Raw genomic sequence first — 19,243 nt, 5'->3', positions numbered from 1 at the left:
TGTATTCTTCAGACCACGACTTCTGCTAGGTCTGTCCTGCTGGTGGGAGTGTGATGGTATTGTCTGGGACATGGTCTGCAAGATGTGATTCTGTGAGAATGATGACATTGAGCATTTGCTTGACTGCTCTGTGAGACCGTGCTGTCAAGTTTGGCATTAATCCTCAAATGTTAGTATGGAGGATTTTACAAGGTTGACAGGGGTGAATTTGTCATTGTCATTTCTGGTATCTAGGTCAAAGATAGATAGTCCACCTTGATATTTTGAATATCATAAGAGGATTATCTATGTACAAGGTTGACGGGACCTCAGTTTAACATCTCATCTTAAAAGCAGCTTCTCTGAAAGTGGTGCACTACTTCGGTAATGCACTGATGCATCAGTACAATACTGTATTAATACTGAAACACCACATTGAGCACCACTGTGCACTTATAATGTACTGAAAACATTACTGCACTAAACACAGAGCTGCAACAAGTATTATAATACTGAACCAAACCTTCTACTACTGCACTGTATTATAGAAACAAATCAAATTTCGTTTAAATTAAGTTTATTTATGACAACCTGAAAAGTAAAAGTATATGTAGAACAATATGGGAGCAAATTTTATTTTCATCACATGGACATTAAACTAGCAGAATGGATCATCTGACTTTTAGAGAAATTGCCTTTATTTATATACATGTGTGTATCCTATTTCACTTTGGTTTAACAGATCACACATGGTTCAACAAAAATTGAAAAAATCAGGTACAAATTTCTAACCTGATTGCTCACTGTGGTTCTTTGACAATATTAACACTAAAATTAATTTAATACAATTAGCTTATAAATAATTGCTGTTTTTACTGTAGTGTAGATGGCCTAACCCCTAGATCAGTATGGCACAGAAGAAAGCCATCAGATCCATCATCCATGCCAGCTTTTCCAAAGAACAATTCAATTTGTCCAACATTCTAAATTTTCCCATTATTCCTGCAGTTTTTATTCCTTTCTCCCATCCCTATTGTTAGGTACTATTGTTGTGCCAACAATCTCATCAAACACTGAAGCACTGGACAAAGCAGAGTTCATAATTTTAACAGAATATCTTTTTCTTTAAACAGTGACTGTGTCTCTGCAAGTTCAATGGTTACTGTCACCAATTCCTAGACTGCCCTGATTTCCTGATGTTTCATAGGACAATGGCACCGATCCCTGATTCCCTGATGGTTTATGATCAATGGTAGCAATTCTCAGTAATTTAGTTTTCTGACAAATATATGATCCCATAAAACACACCCATGTATTGTTACATTATATTACAATAAAAATTAAGTAGTCTCCACTTTCTGAAAACAAAAAAAAAGGCTTCTCCAATACGTTTTGTAGACAATGTACTTTTAAGTTTGCAGCATAATGTATTGCTATGGGACCTCAATATGGCACTAACTTGGCATGATGTAAAATAATACTTTCATATCATTTTATGAATAAAATTAATTCGCCTTGGGTTCTATTTCAGTTGCCTTTAGAATTCATCTGCGTACAAGCCATTATGTGCAGACTGACAAAGTGTCCTCAAGTTGCATTATTACAGAATTGGCAATACTGGTGGAGATCTTTGGGGACTTTGCATACTTAATGAAACATCCCCACTCTGAGCATATGAAGACTGTCAATCCTTTTCCTTGTTAAACAGAGAAAAGCACATAAATAAGGTGTCGCAAATTTCCATAGCAAGGTGCATCATCCACTGTACCAGAAATATAGCACTTTCCAGTTATGTTCAGACATTTTCTAAACAATTTATTGGTAATGTCCCAAAATTATTGTTCGAGTCCCAAACTGACATTTTATCTGTGGAGATGGTGGCATGATGGTAACATCACTGGATTCAATCCAGAGTTTCAACATTGGTTCAAATTGTACCATGGTAACTGGTGGAATTTAAATTCAGTTAATTAATAAATTTACTTTAATAGTAAAAATCTGAAATTGAAAGCTAGTCTTTGTAATAGTGCCAGGAAATTATCATTAATGGTTGTAAAAATCCCATCTGTTTCACTAATGTCTTGTTAGGAGAGAAACCTGCCATGTCCTTAGCTGATCGAGCTTACTGTTATCATTAAATCAGGTTATGATTTTTGATTCAGTGAGGAGTTTAGAAGAGTAGGCCAGAAGTAGCACCAGATATACATAAAAATGGAATGCCAACCTGGTAAAACGACAATACAGGATAACTTAATAAACAGCAGCAGCATGCTTTAGATAAAGCTAAGTCATCATAGACATGAAATAGATTGAAACAAGGCTCTGCACAGGAGAAGGGAGCTCCATGAATATGCCAGTTTCTCATGATAGCAGAGTCTAAAAAGGGAGTGCATAAAACAATGATGATGGGGTGGGATGTCGACTGAAAAGGTATAATTGTGTTAATATGACTTTGCCAACCTATTGCTTGCCTAGTTGCTAGAGGCGTCTCCCAATTTTGACATGTTCCCAGATGTTAGCAAGGAGACATTTGCAGGATCAACTGGGTCTGGTGCACCTTGATTTTGTATGGTACTGACGTTGATGCTGGGTGATCTGGCCAGCTTAATGCTTATCAGACAGTTACATTGTGGTTTGGCACAACTGACAAGCTAGGTAGACCACTTCAGCAGGAAGGTAAGAGTTAACTGCATTGCTGTATTCTGTAGTCACAGGATAAGGACAACAAAATTCCGTCCTAAAGGTCATTGATTAATACCTATCTAGTTTACTAATCTGGTAGTTGCATGTTCATCAGTGCCTTTTTTATTCCAGCTATATTTAACGGAATTTAAATTCCCAGCTTCCATGGTGGGATATGAGCTCATTCTGCAGATCCTTGGTTATTAATCCAATTGCATCCACCCACACTTGTCCTTCCATAAATTGTGTGCTCAGTTTATTTGAATGTCCATTAGTAATGCTTTGGTCCAAGAGGAAGCTTATAATTTACACTGCAGCTTGTGAAAATGGTGACTGAGTAAACAGCAGATAGTTGCAGAATGTATTTAGCACAAGGAGTTAACAGAAAACATTAAAAGGCTCATAGACTATTTTGTGGTATTGGTAAAACATGCCTTCAAATGTAATCCAGATTACTAATCCAATGGCAAAACCACTATGGTCCTATCTGGTTGGCCATACAATAGTTTCACACATGCCTTATTTTTCCATTGACACAGGGGTATGGAGTTGAGAACAGGGAGTTACTAAAGAAGGTTCCAGAATTAGTGGAGATGAAACACAAAAAGCAACCTTGCCTCTAGATAGTACAAGCAAATCCCATGGTGGGAGAAGGAAGCTTTACACAATGATGGAAATTCTAGAGAAGTTAATTAATTTAAAATCTTGAATGACAAATAGATGTTTCTGTCAATTGATCATTGAACATTTTCTGGAATTCAGTGTTGCTGTCAATTCTTTCCAGGTGGCACAACATTTGTTTTTGAGATTTCCTCTGCGAGCATCCAACAGCTTCTCTCTTCTTTTCTGTGATTAATTCAGAGGATTTGGAAATTACCCCAAAAAAATATTTGATTATATTCTGCTTTCTTGCAAGCTCCTGCTTCTTTCTTTGAATACCTCTATCATAGTTATAAAATCATGCAGAGCAGAAGAGGCCCTTTGGCCCATTGAGTCTGCACTGACCTAACTACACTAATCCCATTTTCTAACATGTGTCCATCACCTTGTATGTTATGACATTTCAAGTGTTTATCCACATCTATCTTAAAGGTTGAGTGATTTTCTACCTCCACTGCTGTCCCAGGAATTGCATTCCAGATTCTTACTACCCTGAGTGAGAAAAATGTTTCCTCAAATTGCCTTCCTGTCCTTGACCTCAAATTTATGCCCCTTGTTATTGATCCTTTAAATGGGGGGGACCCAGCTGCTTTCTTCCACCCTGTCCATGCCTCTTATAATCATATACTGTACACCTCAATCAGGTTGCTCCTCAGCATTCTCTGCTGTAAAGAAAACAACCTCACCCTATCCAGCATCTCTTCATAGCTTAAATACTTCAAGCCATGCAAGATCCTAGTAAACATCCTTTGCACCCCCTCCAGTGCAAACATATCCTTTCTATAGTGCAGTGACCAGAGCTACATACAGTATTCCAACTGTGGCTTATCAGGTCTGCCCTTTGAAAGCATGTCTTACCAATACCACAAAATTGTATATGAGCCACCTATTACTGTTTTCTATTAACTCCTTGCACTAAGTACATTCCTAACTACCTAGTGCTTACTCCATCACCTTTTTGTTAAAGGCTGCAGTCTAAATGTCTAGGCTTCCCCTTCCACCAATGCATTATTAATGGACAGACAAATAAGTTGAGCCTACAAACTATGGACAGAAGAGTGTGGACAGTATGGGTAGGTGCAAGTTCTGAGTCGAGAGTGTGGTGTTGGAAAAGAACAGCAGGTCAGGCTGCATCAGGAATGGATGCAAGTTCTGGTTTGGGCACAGTACCTGTGTGAGTGGCAATGTGGAATTCCATGGTCAATCCTTTTGAAGTAAACTATTGAATTTCAGATAGAAAAGCACATTCTATCCAAATTGAGCAAACATTACACCACATCTAACTACAATTCCACATGAAATAGAATATACTCCCCACGTCCCTCTCCTCCTCTAAGGTCCCTCTCAAAAAACACCTTTTAAATCAAACTACTGCTCAGCCTATTGGCTTAACTTCCATTTTGTCTTGATTACACCCCTCTGAAGTGCCTTGAGACCATTTTCTACTGTAAAAGTTATAAAATGCAAATTGTGTTTGTTCTCTCTGAACAGGTTTTGGTCATCTGACCTAATTTCTTTTGAGTTTGATATCACATTTTACTTTATTTGCTCCTGCAATGCATCTTGTAGTGCTTCACTATGATAAATGCATTACAAATATAGCTTTTTCTAATGTCACCATGTTTGAGGACCCTCAAAATATCTATTAAATGCATTAGTGTTCTTAATATTACCAACTGGCTTTAGTATCAGCATTAGAGTATACTCAATGATATAGATGAGTGATTAGAAAAGTATATTTGGCGATGGGCATTATACTGAAGTACAAATGAGTAGTTCCTATGCAGCTCATTTTTATGATGGTGTTATGCTCTGAACGCATTTGGACAGGTGGCTTTCTGAACTGTTTTATTTTCTCAGCTATAGATACTTGGTGTATATCACAAAAAGTTACATCTCGAAAGGCAGACAAGTCCTTAGGGCCTGATGGCTTCTTTCCTAGGATCTCAAACAAAATGGTAGCCGAGATAGTGAATGCACTAGTTATAATATTCCAAAATTCCCTGTATTCTGGAAAGGTTCCTGTCGACTGGAAAAATGCTAATATAATGCCCTTATTCAAAAAAGGAGAAAGTAGAAATTAGGAAACTGTAGACCAGTTAGTTTAATGTTTGTCATTGGGAAATTCTTGGAATCCAATAATAGGGCAGTAGTAACAGGTCATTTGGAAAGTCAAAACACAATCCATCAGTGTCAGCATGGTTTTATGAAAAGTAAATCACGTTTGACTAATTTGCAGGAGTTCTTTGAAGATATCATAAGCAAAGTGAATAATGGGGGGGGGCGGGGGGGGGATCCTATAGATCTGGACTTCCAGAAAGCATTTAATAAGCTACGACACAAAAGGTTAATACACAAGGTAAGATTATACGGAGTTAAGGTTAATACATTAGCTTGGATAGATGATTGGTTAATCGACAGAAAACAGAGTTGGGATATATGGTTCTTTTTCTCATTGACAAGCTGTTATTAATGGTGAGCCACAGTATCTGGTCTTTGGGCCCCATCTATTTAGAAGGTATATTAATGAATTGGATGCAGGGTTAGAACGTACTATAGCTAAATTTTACAGATGACATTAAAATAGGAAGGAAAGTCAGTTGCAATGAAGAAATAGAAAGTTTACAAGTGAATATGGATAGTTTAGGTGACTAGGCCAAAAGTTGGCAGATAGAATTTAATGTGGGTAAGTGTGAGGTTATCCATTTTAGTCAGAAGAATGAAAAGGCAACTTATTACCTAAATGGAGAGAAACTTCAGAGTGCTTCATTTCAGTGGGATCTGGGTGTCCTCATGCATGAGTCACAGAAAGCTAATATTAGAGCAGATAATGAGGGAAAATGGAATTTTGGCTTTAATGCAAAAGAAATGGAGTATAAAGGTAGGGAAGTATTACTGTACAAGGCATTAGTAAGACTGCTTCTAGCATATTGTGTACAGATTTGGTCCACTTACTTCAAGAAGGATATAATTGCATTGGAGGTAGTTCAGAGAAAGTTCACTGGATTAATTCCAGAGATTAAAGTTTTGTCTTATGAAAAGAGATTCAGTAGTTTGACCTATTCTCACTCGTGTTTAAAAGAATGAAATAAAATCTAATTGAGGTATATAAGATGCTAAAGGGGGGATTAACAAAGTATATATAGATCGGGTGTTTCCTCTTGTGTGTCAATCTAGTTTGAGAGGTTACAGTTTTAGGATAAGTGGTAACATATTTAAAACAGAGATGAGGAAGAATTACTTCTCACAAAGGGTCATGAATCTGTACAATTCACTACTTAGAGTGTGGTGATGCCAGGACAATGAATACATTTAGGAGGATATTGACAGATGTGCAATTAGTGATGGGTTGAAGGGTTGTGTGGAGTGGACAGAAAAGTGGAGTTGAGGCTGAGATGAGATCAGCCATGATTGTACTAAATGGCACAGCAGGCTTGAGGGGATGAATTGCCTACTCCTGTTCCTAGTTCTTATGTTCTTATCTAAGAAGAAGGCTTTTGCCCGATTTTCAATGCCAGGTTTTTCTATAAGAATCCAGAACTAAACCCACGACCTTCCTCCGTAGTCCTGCATTTTCCTCTACATCAAATTTTTATCTAATCTCTTAAAAGAAAGAATAATCTCTGCCTCAACTCTTCCCAAAGTTAACAACAAACACATTGAGTTAGACCCCATCTAACACCCCCTGAGAAAATGAACAGGAAGTGACTTCACCACAGGAAATGACATCACCAACCCAAACATATAAATAGAAAGCAGGAATTTTTCAGCAGTGCTTCATCTGAGGCCCACTGAAGATGTTACTTAGTAGGGTGACGAAACGTCTGGAAATGAACCTTCAAGCTCCACAAGCAAACCAACATCCAAAACCTCAACCTGAGCTACAAAATTTCTCAAAACCCCCCAAAGCACGGCCTTTCAGTGAAAATATATTATTCTTAGCTTCTCTGTAGCAGTTTTAAATTATTGAACCGCTCAGCACTAACTTTCCAACCAGAAAGAAATAGTTACTCCCAGCACACTTTTTTTGCCTTTAAAGAATTGTTTTGGAAGCTGTCCACCTCATATTTGAAGGTTGCCTGTTTTCATATTTTTGCCCATTGAATTTGGATGAGATCCTATTTTATTTCATTGAAATTTCTCTTTTTGTAGTTCAGCCATCTTCATACTTTATTCTTCATGAGCCTTTTATGTTTTCAAATTAAACCTAGTGTTCTGCTATTATTTCCCAATTCATCTTTGAGTCAGCTTGCTGCTGTGATGCTGTATTGTCAGCATTACAGATAAATAGTAAAGAAATGGACACCAGGAAGTTGTGATCATGAGTGAATTGAGTGGTTAGTTCATTGTCTTTGCATGTAGAATCATCATCTATTCAATGAATGTGGCCAAACCAGTGCAGATGTTGTTGACTTAGCAACAAGTGTACGCTGATGGAATTAGAACTCTCCTGAACCTGAGTTGGATTTCTTGATCTGCCAAGAGATGGTGAGGATATATCTGAAATCAATGCCTTTTCTTCTGCTTGACAGACGAAGTCCAGGTCTCACCACTGTAGAGAGGTGCACTGTGGCTGCAGGGTTGGTAGACTCACTATTTGATATTCCAAGGCTAGTTGCTGTAGTTCTACACTCTTTGAATCAGCTTGAACAAATCAGCCTTTTCACAAGTTGATTCAGCATTAAGTGACAGATTATTGGTAATTGTAAAGCCCAGATATGAGAAGCTATCAACAACCTTAGGATCACATTGTCAATGCTGATAGATATCAGTATGGCAACATCCTGGACCATGTCACTCAGTCAAACCAAATTCTGATGTTGTCAGTCAAACCAAATTCTTAACAAGTGTGACAGAGTCTGTCCATTTCCAAGGAAAGTTCCTTGATGTGGAAGGCTGGTGTGGCATCCCATAACATAGAACATCTCTGATTATGAGCTGGCACACCTTCATCTTGGACCTCAGTTCAGCAAAGCTGAAGAGCTAACCATCAGCTCTCATATATAAGTGAAACACCCACTGTAGATTGCACATGACAGCAACATAGAGAATAAGTCAGAGTATCGGTGCCAGAACCCAACCTTGTTTGACTCCACTGCTGATCTCAACGTCATAGTTAACCTTACCCATCAACCTGTAATGGAAAGAGAAAAGTTGTCATGAGTCTGCAAGGCATTGTTTCAAATTTCTACTTCCTTGTTTGATTAAAGTGAGTTGATTGAGATAAACTTGTTTGAAATGTAGCATAACCGGTTTTAATCACTTCAGAGCTTTCACATCCGCTGATTCACTGGTTTATTCATTGATGTGAGACTATTTTCCCATAGCAGTAGATAATTTAATTCAATTATGCAATTGGCTGGCCAGCAGGCATTAATTTCTATGTATGTTTTGAGAACTGTTTTCCAAATTTAAAAAAAATGCTAGGTCAAACCTTCTTAAAATGTCACTGTTAAGTGATCAGTGCATGATTATCTTAAAAAGAATGCAAATTGAATTCTGCAATACTATATAGAATTACAAAGAATTTGCAACAGAGAAACAGGCCACTTGACTCAACTGGTCTACAGCGTTGTTCATGCAGCACATGGAGGGGTGACAGCAGTACAGTGGTAATGTCACTGGACTAGTAATCTAGAGATGCAGCTCAGTGTTATGGAAACACAAGTTTAATTCCCATCATGGCAGCTACAGGAATTTGAATTTACTAAATTAAATGTGGAATATGAAGCTGGACTTGATAATGGTGACCATGAAATAATGATTAAACTTTATAAAACTGCATTTGGGAATCAGCTATCCTCACCTAGTCTGGTCTGCAAGGGACTCGCCCACAGCAATGTGATAGATTCTTGACTGCCCTCTGAAATGGCTGAGGAAACTGGTTAGGTAATTAGGGATAGGCAACAAGTCTTGTCCTTAGCAGCGAGGCCCAGGTCCCATGAAAGAATTTAAAAAAAGAGTGACTTCCATCCTTGACATCTAACCATCTCAGCATATCCTTCTAATCTCTTCTCACTTGTGGGCTCATCTAGCTTCTGCTGAAACATTACACTACTCATTTCCACTAATGTTAATGGTGGTGACATTCATAATACAATCAACCTGAGTAAACAAGTTTCTTCTGAATTCCTGAATGGATTTATTTGTGACTCTCCTGTATTTAGGAGGTTTTGTGCGCAGTGGGTAGCATCTCTACCTCTGAGTCAGAATGGTTGAGATTCACTCTAGGACTTGATGGCCAAGGAAGATGCATTCAAAACTGGAGAAGCAGGTTGATAGCAATTTGCAAACCCTGCCAACACAAACTAATAGCAGGCACTAGAGCGTTCTCAACAGCTATGTGATAGAAACAAAAAATGCTGGAGATCACAGTGGGTCAGGCAGCATCCATGGAGAGAAAGCAAGCTAACTTTTCGAGTCAAGATGACTCTTCAGGTTGGAACATCTACCTTCACTATCCATGGATCGCATGTCTGCTAAAGTGCATGTTTGCAGATCATAGTGGTGTTCCTGTGCATCTGCTGTGCTTGTGTTTTTAAATGGTTGAGGTTGTGAGTTTGGAGGTTATTGTTGAAGGATGCTCAGCAAATTGCTGCAGTGCATCTTGATAATACACACTGTTGTCATTGTGTGTTGGTGATGGAAGAAATGAATGTTTAAGGTGGTGGATGATATGCCCATCATGTGGGCTGCTTTTTCCTGGATGTTATGGAGCTTCTTGAATGGCGCTGGAATTGCAGTCATCCAGACAAGTGGAGTGTTTTCCAGTAAACTCCTGAGTTATGTTTTCTAGATGGTGGACAGGTTTTGGAGAGTCAGGAGGTGAGTTAGTTACTTCAGAATGTTCAACCTCTAGCCTACTCTTGTAATCACAGTATTGAAGTGGTTGGTTCAATATCAGGGATAGCTTGCCTCCTGATCAATGGGAACCCATAGGATGAGGATAGTGGAGTCTTCAATGATCACGATGCTATTGAATGTCAAGGGGAGATTCTCTCTTGTTGCTGTTGTTCATTGCCTGGGATTTCTGTGGTATGAATGTTATTTGTTACTTATCAGCTCACATACAGTTTTCTGTAGGTTGATTTTTCCACCTATTACGGGCCACATTACCATAGATCATCAAACTCAGCACTGATTGGAAATTGAATCTTGATTGTTTCTGTCCTGGATGTCTCAGTGCCCCATGTAGTGGTTTATTTAGTGATTAAGTCTTTTGAGAAAGAAAAAGATTTTATGTTTTTAATTCTTTCACAGTATTAGAGCATCTTTGGCAAGGTGAACACCACTATTTGTCCTTGAAAAGGTGATGGGGAGCTACCTTCTTGAACTGGTGCATTCCATTTAGTATAGTTTACCCACAGTATTTGAGGAAATTCCAGGATTGCGACCCAGTGTTGATGAAAGAATAGTGATATAGTTTCAAGTCACAGACCATTCTGACTTGGAGGTGAAATTGCAGGTAATGGTATTCTCATATATGTGCTGCCCCTTGTTCCTCTGTGTTATAGATGTCATTGGATTGAATGATGCTATTGAAGGAGATCTGCTGAGTTGCTGCAGTGCATCTTGTAGAAGTACACACTGCTCACATTATATGATGATGCTACAAGGGGTGAACATTTGAATTAAAGGATGGATCATGTGAGCTACTTTGTGGTGCGTGGTTTTGAGGTTCCTGAGTGTTGTTTAAATTACACTCATCCAAACAAGTGAAAAGTATTCCATCATGCTCATGGTATGTGCCTTGTAACTGGTGGAAAGCTCTTTGGGGAATCAGGAGGCGAGCTACTCTCTGCAAATTACACAGCCTCTGACTTCACTCTGCAGCTACATTATTTATGTAGTTGGTCCAGTTAAATTTCTGGTTCAGAGTGACCCACAGGGTACTGATTCAGCAATAGTAATGGCATTGGATGTTAAAGAGAGATGATTCAATTTTTTTTTATTGCCCACAGTAATTGTCTAGAAATTGTATGATGCAATTGTTAGCCTGAATGTTGTCCAGGTCTTGCTGCGATTAGGCAAAGACTTCTTCAGATCTGACGAGATGCAAAAGGAACTGAACACTATGCAAAAACATCCCCAATCTGACCTTACAGTAGAGGGACAGTTCTTGATGAAGCAATTGAAGATGATTAGACCTGGACATTGCCCTGAAGAATTCCTGCAATGCCCTGAGGGTTAGTTCATTGACATCAAACAAGCAAAATGATTTCTTTTTGCAAGGTATGACTTGAGCCAGTGAAGTGCTTCCATTCTGATTCCAGTTGACCCCCTGCTTATAAGTCTCAATATTCCCAACTGTTCAGTACTGCTTGCATTCATACCCAGAAAATTTCAGACAGTTCAGGTAGCTGAACATATTGCTTCTCACTGAAAGAAAGTACAAAACAATTCAGCTGGTAAATTTCTCCTACTTCAGTGAGTAAGTACAGAACTCACATCTGAAGAGGCACATGAACACAAGACAGCACTGGTTTTATGTTTTGTTTGTACAGTCAGTTCCAACAGCACTTTTCCACATTATATTCTGCAACTGGATAGAATAGTATTCAAACTGCTTCTTTTTTGAAAGAGTGAATGGTTTTAAAAACTTCTTTATAAGAGGTTGTTTAAGATAAAGAATGATTGTAGAGTATGGAAAAGGTTTTCAGTTCTAAGATTTGTCATCAGATGTCCCTCAATTAGGTACACTGCAGCACAGTTACAACATTATAAAATATTACAACAGTGACTAGAACTTCAAAGCAAGTTTCTTGTTGGCAGTAAATTGGAGATGTTCAGCGGTTCTGAAAAGTTCCATGTAAATGCAAGTCTTTTTATTTTAATGGCTTAAATACAGAAAAATGTTCCTTCTGTGCAATCCAGCTTCAAAAGTAATTGTCACAGCATAAGCGTGACAGACCTGTTTCCTGCAGCAGTGGCATTAAGTAAGACTGCCAAATTAGTGCTAATTTGTGAGCAGTCTCATAGCTGAGTAACTTGATTTAAGAAATGAAATGACACATAAGTATGCTGTTCAGTCCATCATGATTGTCAAATTTATTTCGCACAATATCATAAAGGCATCCAAGAGAAATATTCATCCTATCAACATAGGTTATGTGCATCTAAAAGGACTATGCATTAACCTCTTGTATCACCAAGTCCAATGGCTGAAGGCAAACAACTTATATTGCTATCCCTCAAAGTTTAAAGAACAGATGAAACCAATAACATTAATTTTCTCAGCAGCTGTGATCCATATTCAAGAAAGCTATGAGAATGACTGGATTTTTTTCAGAATGTGATAACTAAATCTGTTTCAGACAATACTCTTTATGGCAAGAACAACTCAGGAAGAATTAGGGTATGATAGGATGGAAAATTGGTACTTGAACGTTTCAATGGAATCTCACCATGACAAAAAATCAGAATTGATTCCACAAGATTTTACTCAATAAAAGAACCCCATCTTGAATCAATTCTGCAATATAAAGTGAATATTAAACACAGCCTAAAAACTCCAACCGTGGAAATAGATCAGATTCCAATTGGTGGCATTACATTCAGTGACGATTTGCCCTGAAAACAATCATTTCATAAGTACCTATTCTGTAGACACTTTCGCTTGATCTATAAATTTAAGGTTCCTGTGCTTGTTTACTTCAGAATTATCAGTCAACCATGTGGGTGCAGTCAGGAGCCCAGGCTACTGTCAGATTGCTGGAGGTGAATCTGGCATGCAGTGATGATTGATGACAGCCCTAAAAACAAACAGAACAGGCTCTTAGTCACATCATCCGAGTAACTGAAACATTTTTTAACTAGAAAACCTATTTCTATAATTGGTTTGGGTTAGTTCAAGATCAGTTTTAGAATTGCATTTTTTTCATCTAGTTAAAAGATTAACTTTTTTTTCATACAAAATCCATTTAAAAATGACACCATTGTAGTCTGGGGGTAATTAAGATCAAATTCTTGAATGCTTCTACTGTTCATTGTCTTCATGCATGCGTGAGAGTGAGTATGTGTATTTGTGTATTATTGAGTGCGTGAGAGTGTGTGTTTAGCAATGTGTGTGTGCACGCACGTGTGAATGATTGAATATGTATTCATTAAAAGAAGAGCTAACTTATTGCTACAGTAATACTTGTAATTCAGTATCTCCACTTACAGCATCTCTCACCTGCGTTCATTCGCAGATTTGCTGCTGTCTAAATCTTTGGGCCTTCATGTAGCCAGTCTTTATGATATCACCAAAGTTGGATTCAGTGCTGTTCCCTCTCCTTTTGCTTTTTAGCCAGGGCAAACAAAGAGAAAACACCCAGAGAGCAAATGAAAGGTTCCCATTACAACATAAAAGCCAATCATTCCACTTAAACAACTGGTTTTAGAGTTGGTTACTTTCTTTACACTGTTACTGTGGAGAGGAGTTTGGCTTCCACTCAGAAACTGAATTGAATAGCTCAGCACATTGGAAACTGTAGACACAGACTGGGGTTCCATCACTGGAGAAAGCGGTATTTAGGAGTGTTACTGAGGGTGGTCCTCAAGCTAAAAGCTGTTTGGGATGGTGACCTTTACAGACAAAAAAAAAGCGATTAACACTGAATTAATGAGTTCCAGTGAATAGACTATTCATACAATGATTTCATCAAAAGCTCTGTAATAGAGAACCAGACTAACATCTTCTCAAACACTCCTGTATAACACACATCAATCACAGTTTCCTCAGTGACAGAAATCAAACATCCTCACCATCTCTCTAACAACTGTATCCATTTTTCAGTCTTGATTAGGCACATTAGGCCTCTCTCGCACATGAAGAGATACCACGTAAATTACATATGGAATACCCTTGTAGCATTTCATTATTCATTACTACTTTCTTTTCCAATATTCCAAAAAGTAACCAAATACTGAAAGTTCAGTGTACTCATCAAGTGAACCAGTGACACCTAGTGGATCACTATAAATAACTGTTTCACCTTATTTTCACTTCCATTATAAAAAAAACTAGGTATTTAACGTCCTAACTTCCCATTGGTTAACATATTTCTTTGTCAAATATCATGTGGGCTCCTGTGAACTAGAGGTTCTGTTTGTTGCTATAGAGTTAACTGCGCCAAGATTAGATTATTGTCAATGCAGATATCAATTTCTGATTCTGAATTACTTGCCATTGATTTTGAGAAATTAATTTTTAAAGAAAGAATTTCAAGTAATGCCTATTACACCATCAGAACATGTTGAAAAACTTCATAGCCAGTGAAGTATAGTCATGTTGTTGATGGGAAAGACAGCAGCCAATTTCCACACTTCATACTGTAATGAGATAAACTGCCATGCTTTGATGTGTTGTTTAGAAAACAGATATTGACTTGGAAGCTGCTGGATCTCTTCTTTGAATTGTGTCTTCTAATCTTTATGTTCCTTTCAGTTGAAAATACAGCATCTTTAATAGTGCATTGTCCCTCAGCATGTCACAGAAATAGGTTCAAGCCTCTGGAGTGTGGCTTGAGGTGATTATCTTCTGATTCAAAGGCACAGGTCTTATCACTGATCCAAGGATAATATGTATAAGTACACATTCCTACCTTACACATCCCTATTCATACTGAACACTTACCAGCAAACATGTTGCTTGCGGTTACATTGGGTTTTATTCATCACTGTTAGAAACACTTAATTTATAACAAAGTCCTTATAGTATTGAGTTTTATCTGCATCTTGTATTTGGATATTTTTGCCTGTAATATTCTGATATTCTGGAAAGAGTTTTAAATGTTTTAAAATATTCTGTGCCTTATTTTTCTCTGCAACCTAAACATCGTGACAAATCTTCTGTGCCCCCATTCATGAAGAGCTATACCAGCAGTAGCCTTGCTATCATTAGAGTTACCACAAAGGGAAAGTCATAGGGTAAAGGCCAAGCAAATAACAGTCACTCATGGTAAGTTTGATTAACAATTTGACCATACTGCACAGGGAATTTAGATCCACTGGGAAAGTGAACCATGCATTCCAGTTACAGTGATTTTATTGTTTAAAGCGATGAGTGTGTGTGCATTTTTTTGTGAATGATAATGAATTACATTTTCAAACCTATCACCTTGCTTCAATCCTTCACTGTGAGTGGAACACAAAACTGGAATTTCCTCCCTTACAAGTATTGTTAGATGCACCTACACCAAATGGAAATGGAGGGTGGCTCACCATCACCTTCTGAAAGGCATCGAATTGGAGAATTATACAATACAGAAGAATCCCTTTGGTACTGCCAAAACTATGCAGAATCTACACTAGTTCCACTTTCCAGCAATTGGCTCATAGCCTTGAATGTTGTAACACTTCAAGAGTTAATTCAAGTACTTTAAAAAGATTGAGAGGTTACCCACCTCTATCACCCTCCCCAGGCAATTAGAGATGGGCAATAAGTGCTGCTCCAGCTAACAACATCTACATCCCACGAGTGAATAGAAAAAAACATTGACAGAGGGACAAGGTAGTGGAATGGCTCAAGGTACCTTAAGCTATCCAGGTTCTAAGATCTAGAATTCTCTTCCTAAACCTTTTCACTTCTCTAAATCTCTGTCCTTCTTTAAGACATTTCTTAGAATTTACCTCTTTGGTCAAGCTTTGGTCACCTCTCCTCATGCCTATTTCTTTGGTTGCTATGAATTTAATTTAATTAAGGACCTCTGAAGTAACTTGGGATGTTTTACTCAATTAAAAATATTATAAAAAGGCAAGTAACTCATGATTTTTAATTCATAATTATACTTGCATAGAACTATATTGAAATTATAACCTGGAAACTAATTGTTTAGCTCAATCAGTACATTTTGGTGCGTACTGTCTATCAATTAATGTCTGCTTCATTCCCATAACTCCTTTTATTCCCATAACTCCTTTTCCTTTAACCATCTATCTAATCTATTCAGAAATGTTAACACAACCTGATTCAAAAACTTTCAGTTGTTGTACATTGTCAACCTTGTGTGAAAGGTTTCTTTTGCTCCCTTTTCCAAATCTTAGATATATTCTTAATTCTACATTTCCTCCTCCTACATGCCTCAACCACTAGAGTCTTTGCTTTACATGCATTTACTAATCTCCTCATAATGTCAAACACTTCTATCAAACCACCACCCTCTAACAAATAGCCAACAGTTTTCCAGTATTTCTTTGTGTTTATATTCATACCAGGAAGCATCCATGAGTGTGCACAGTACACTCTATTTTGACTTGTAATCCTTCCTTATGGTGTGGAGCCACATTACTCATTTGAAATCAACCTAAAGATACCTGAAGCCTGTCAGATTGTCACTAAAACAGAAGCAATATGCTGCTATTATTTGTGCTTGAACAATAAGAAGCAATGCCAGCAAAGTGACAAAGGGCAACAGTTCCAAAGAATGGGACAGATGAAGTGATCATAATGCAATCAGCAAACTGATCATCATGAGAAACAGTTTGCTGGAATGCCACAGTTTGCAGATAGGAACATAATAGAAGAAGTAGGCTATTCAACTCCGAGTCCTTACCACATTACAATTAAATCCAAGCTAATCTGCATCTTAACTCGATTGACCTGACTTGGCTCTGTTATCCTTAATACCCTTGCCTGTCAAGCATTCAGCAATCTCAATTTTGAAATGTTCAGTTGACTTCCAGATTTTCATTACTGTGTGTGTGAAAATGCTTCCTGACATCTTGCTTCAAAGGCATCGCTCTAAATTTGAGGTTACACCTTCTGTTCTGGACAGCCCCATTAGAGGAAAGAGTTTCTCACTTATCCTATCAATTCTTTTGAAATTCCAAAATAATTTAATTAAATCAGTTCTTGATCTTCTATATGCAAAGGAATACAAACTCAATTTTGGCAACCTGTCCTCACAATTTAATCTCTTCAACCCTGGTGTATTCTGCTAATCTGCACTGCACGTTCTGCAATGCTGAAATATCCTTTGAGACGTGCTGCTTAAAACTACACATAATACGGCAGTCATGTCAGAAATCAACAATAATCTACTTCTAACAAAACACATTAAGCATGAGCGGGTTCATCGGACGTGGATAAAACATTCAGGATGCATCCTAGATTCGCAAGTTAAAAGATAATTGATTACATGGATGTCCAGCAGGGTGAATTTGAGATGTAGGAATCAGCAGAGCTTTGCATGGAGCTGAAGACATGACAGGCAGCTCTTATACCCTCTAAACTATCACTGACAATTCCATCATACTGTTACACAACTACTTTGAAGCCTCTTGGATCCACAAAAGTGGTGTGCCCGAGAGATCCAATAATCAGACAGGAGTTATTCAGTACTATCACTACAGAGCTTTTCTTTACTAACAAAAGGCATTGAGTGACAAAAGACACTGTGTGATACTATTTTCAAATTCTCTGTCAACACAGGTGATGGCAACAGCATATGGGGTAAATCTGCTAGTAACACTATGTTGGGAAATTACCTATAGGATAGTTAAAATGCAAAGACTTGGATCCTCTTGCAGGAATGGTCAGTGCCACTAAATACAAAAAGATATTCAAAGCAAATCCAAACTCATGAGAGATGTATTTATCCCTTTCAATCTAGCACTTACATAATGACAGAAAGGACTTTCAGAAAAGTCAGGGTTGGAATTTTAAAATGCAGAAGAAAGCTACTATGTCGAATGTAGCTGTAATGGCTCTCTGAAAGAGTAATCCCTTCAATCACACTCTCTGTACTTACACTGTACAAAATAAACTAGTAGCAAGAATGGAATCATTCTCCTTTAAACCTAATCAGTACAGATTTTTCCAAATATTATTTGATCATGGATTTTTGTGATTTTCCCTACCACTGAACTGCAGTTACTGGTGATGGATTCAGTTGGAGTGGCAGTGATCCAGATGACAGACCAGAAAGTCAGGGGTAATTCTGCCTTGGCCATTTGGCAGAGCCTTGACTACACTCTATGGAGAACTAATTGCTCAAGTTGTGCCAGTCCTCCCATCTGGAAGCTCTTCAGATACAGCAGTGCCATTGGGAGTAGTGGCCACTGCTGGGAGACCACACATGGACCACTACACTCAGATCAAGGTAAATGGGATCAGGTGATTGGTGAGGACTGTCTGGGTTGGGAGATGACATTAGTGAGGTTCTTATTTACTGGTGAGGGGTGCTGTGCAGCCATTTTTGTGGAATTGGATGGTCCTCCATGAGCCAGAGGTTGCCTGACTGGGAGAATCCCCTCCACCAACAAGCCACTTGAGAGATGGTCAGGGCTCATTAGGCAGTCTCCACACATGCCACAGAACCCATCTCTACTGGAAAAAGGAAAGCTATAAGAGGAAAAGGCCACTTAAGAAGCATAGTTGTCCTCTGGACAGAGGAGCCATCCTCTACATTCCTCATCTCTGGTAGAATGCCATATCTGTGGAAAGGTGATGGAGGCATCACGACCCACTACCCTCTCTGCCAATTTTTCAACCTCCTCATCCCCAAGCCCATTCCCACAGTTCCCAAACATTTCCCATAACTCTTTTTTTCTTCCTTTCTCATTTTTTTGATAGTGGAATACATTTACAATGTCGTAATCGTCCAAAGCAATGGCCAAATTTATTAAACTTTGAATAAACTATAAATATTGCAAACCCTTGACTATTTCTTTCACATCCTCATATAGAAATCATAAGTATCTGGAAGATTTCATGGCTTCTGCACATTATTACAACCAGCATGATTCTTTCTTCATACTAATCTCTTCTTCACTAATCTTTAGTCTTCATTAAATCTCTGGAATATCTATTCTGCTTCTCCACTGTAAAGATTAAACCAAATGTTCATATAATTATTCTGACCTGTCCTTCTCTTTGTCTTTTGTCTATTTAAAATTATTTACCCTTCACAATTTTTGTCCTGCTTAAAAAAAAATCTCT

General features: G+C 38.1%; 2 protein-coding genes across 4 annotated transcripts in view; one reads left to right on the top strand and one right to left on the bottom strand.

Annotated features, from left to right (window-relative positions):
• Positions 1 to 19,243, top strand: part of LOC122559573 (protein Wnt-7b) — an 80,560-nt gene that overhangs the window by 26,725 nt on the left and 34,592 nt on the right. The gene's annotated exons all lie outside the window — the stretch shown is intronic.
• atxn10 (ataxin 10) overlaps positions 12,351 to 19,243 on the bottom strand; it is a 320,589-nt gene continuing 313,696 nt past the window's right edge. Inside the window, exon 10 of the mRNA XM_043709270.2 lies at positions 12,351 to 13,073. Within this exon, the coding sequence (XP_043565205.2) occupies positions 12,984 to 13,073 (90 nt within the window). The 3' untranslated portion in view covers positions 12,351 to 12,983. The remainder of the gene's footprint in view (positions 13,074 to 19,243) is intronic.

The sequence above is a fragment of the Chiloscyllium plagiosum genome, unplaced genomic scaffold (assembly GCF_037043375.1).
Source record: "Chiloscyllium plagiosum isolate Xiang-an unplaced genomic scaffold, Cpla_swu_hap1 HiC_scaffold_19, whole genome shotgun sequence".
Classification (NCBI taxonomy): Eukaryota; Metazoa; Chordata; class Chondrichthyes; order Orectolobiformes; family Hemiscylliidae; genus Chiloscyllium; species Chiloscyllium plagiosum.
Note: the sequence above shows the minus strand (reverse complement) of the source record. Positions and strands in the feature narration are given on the sequence as shown.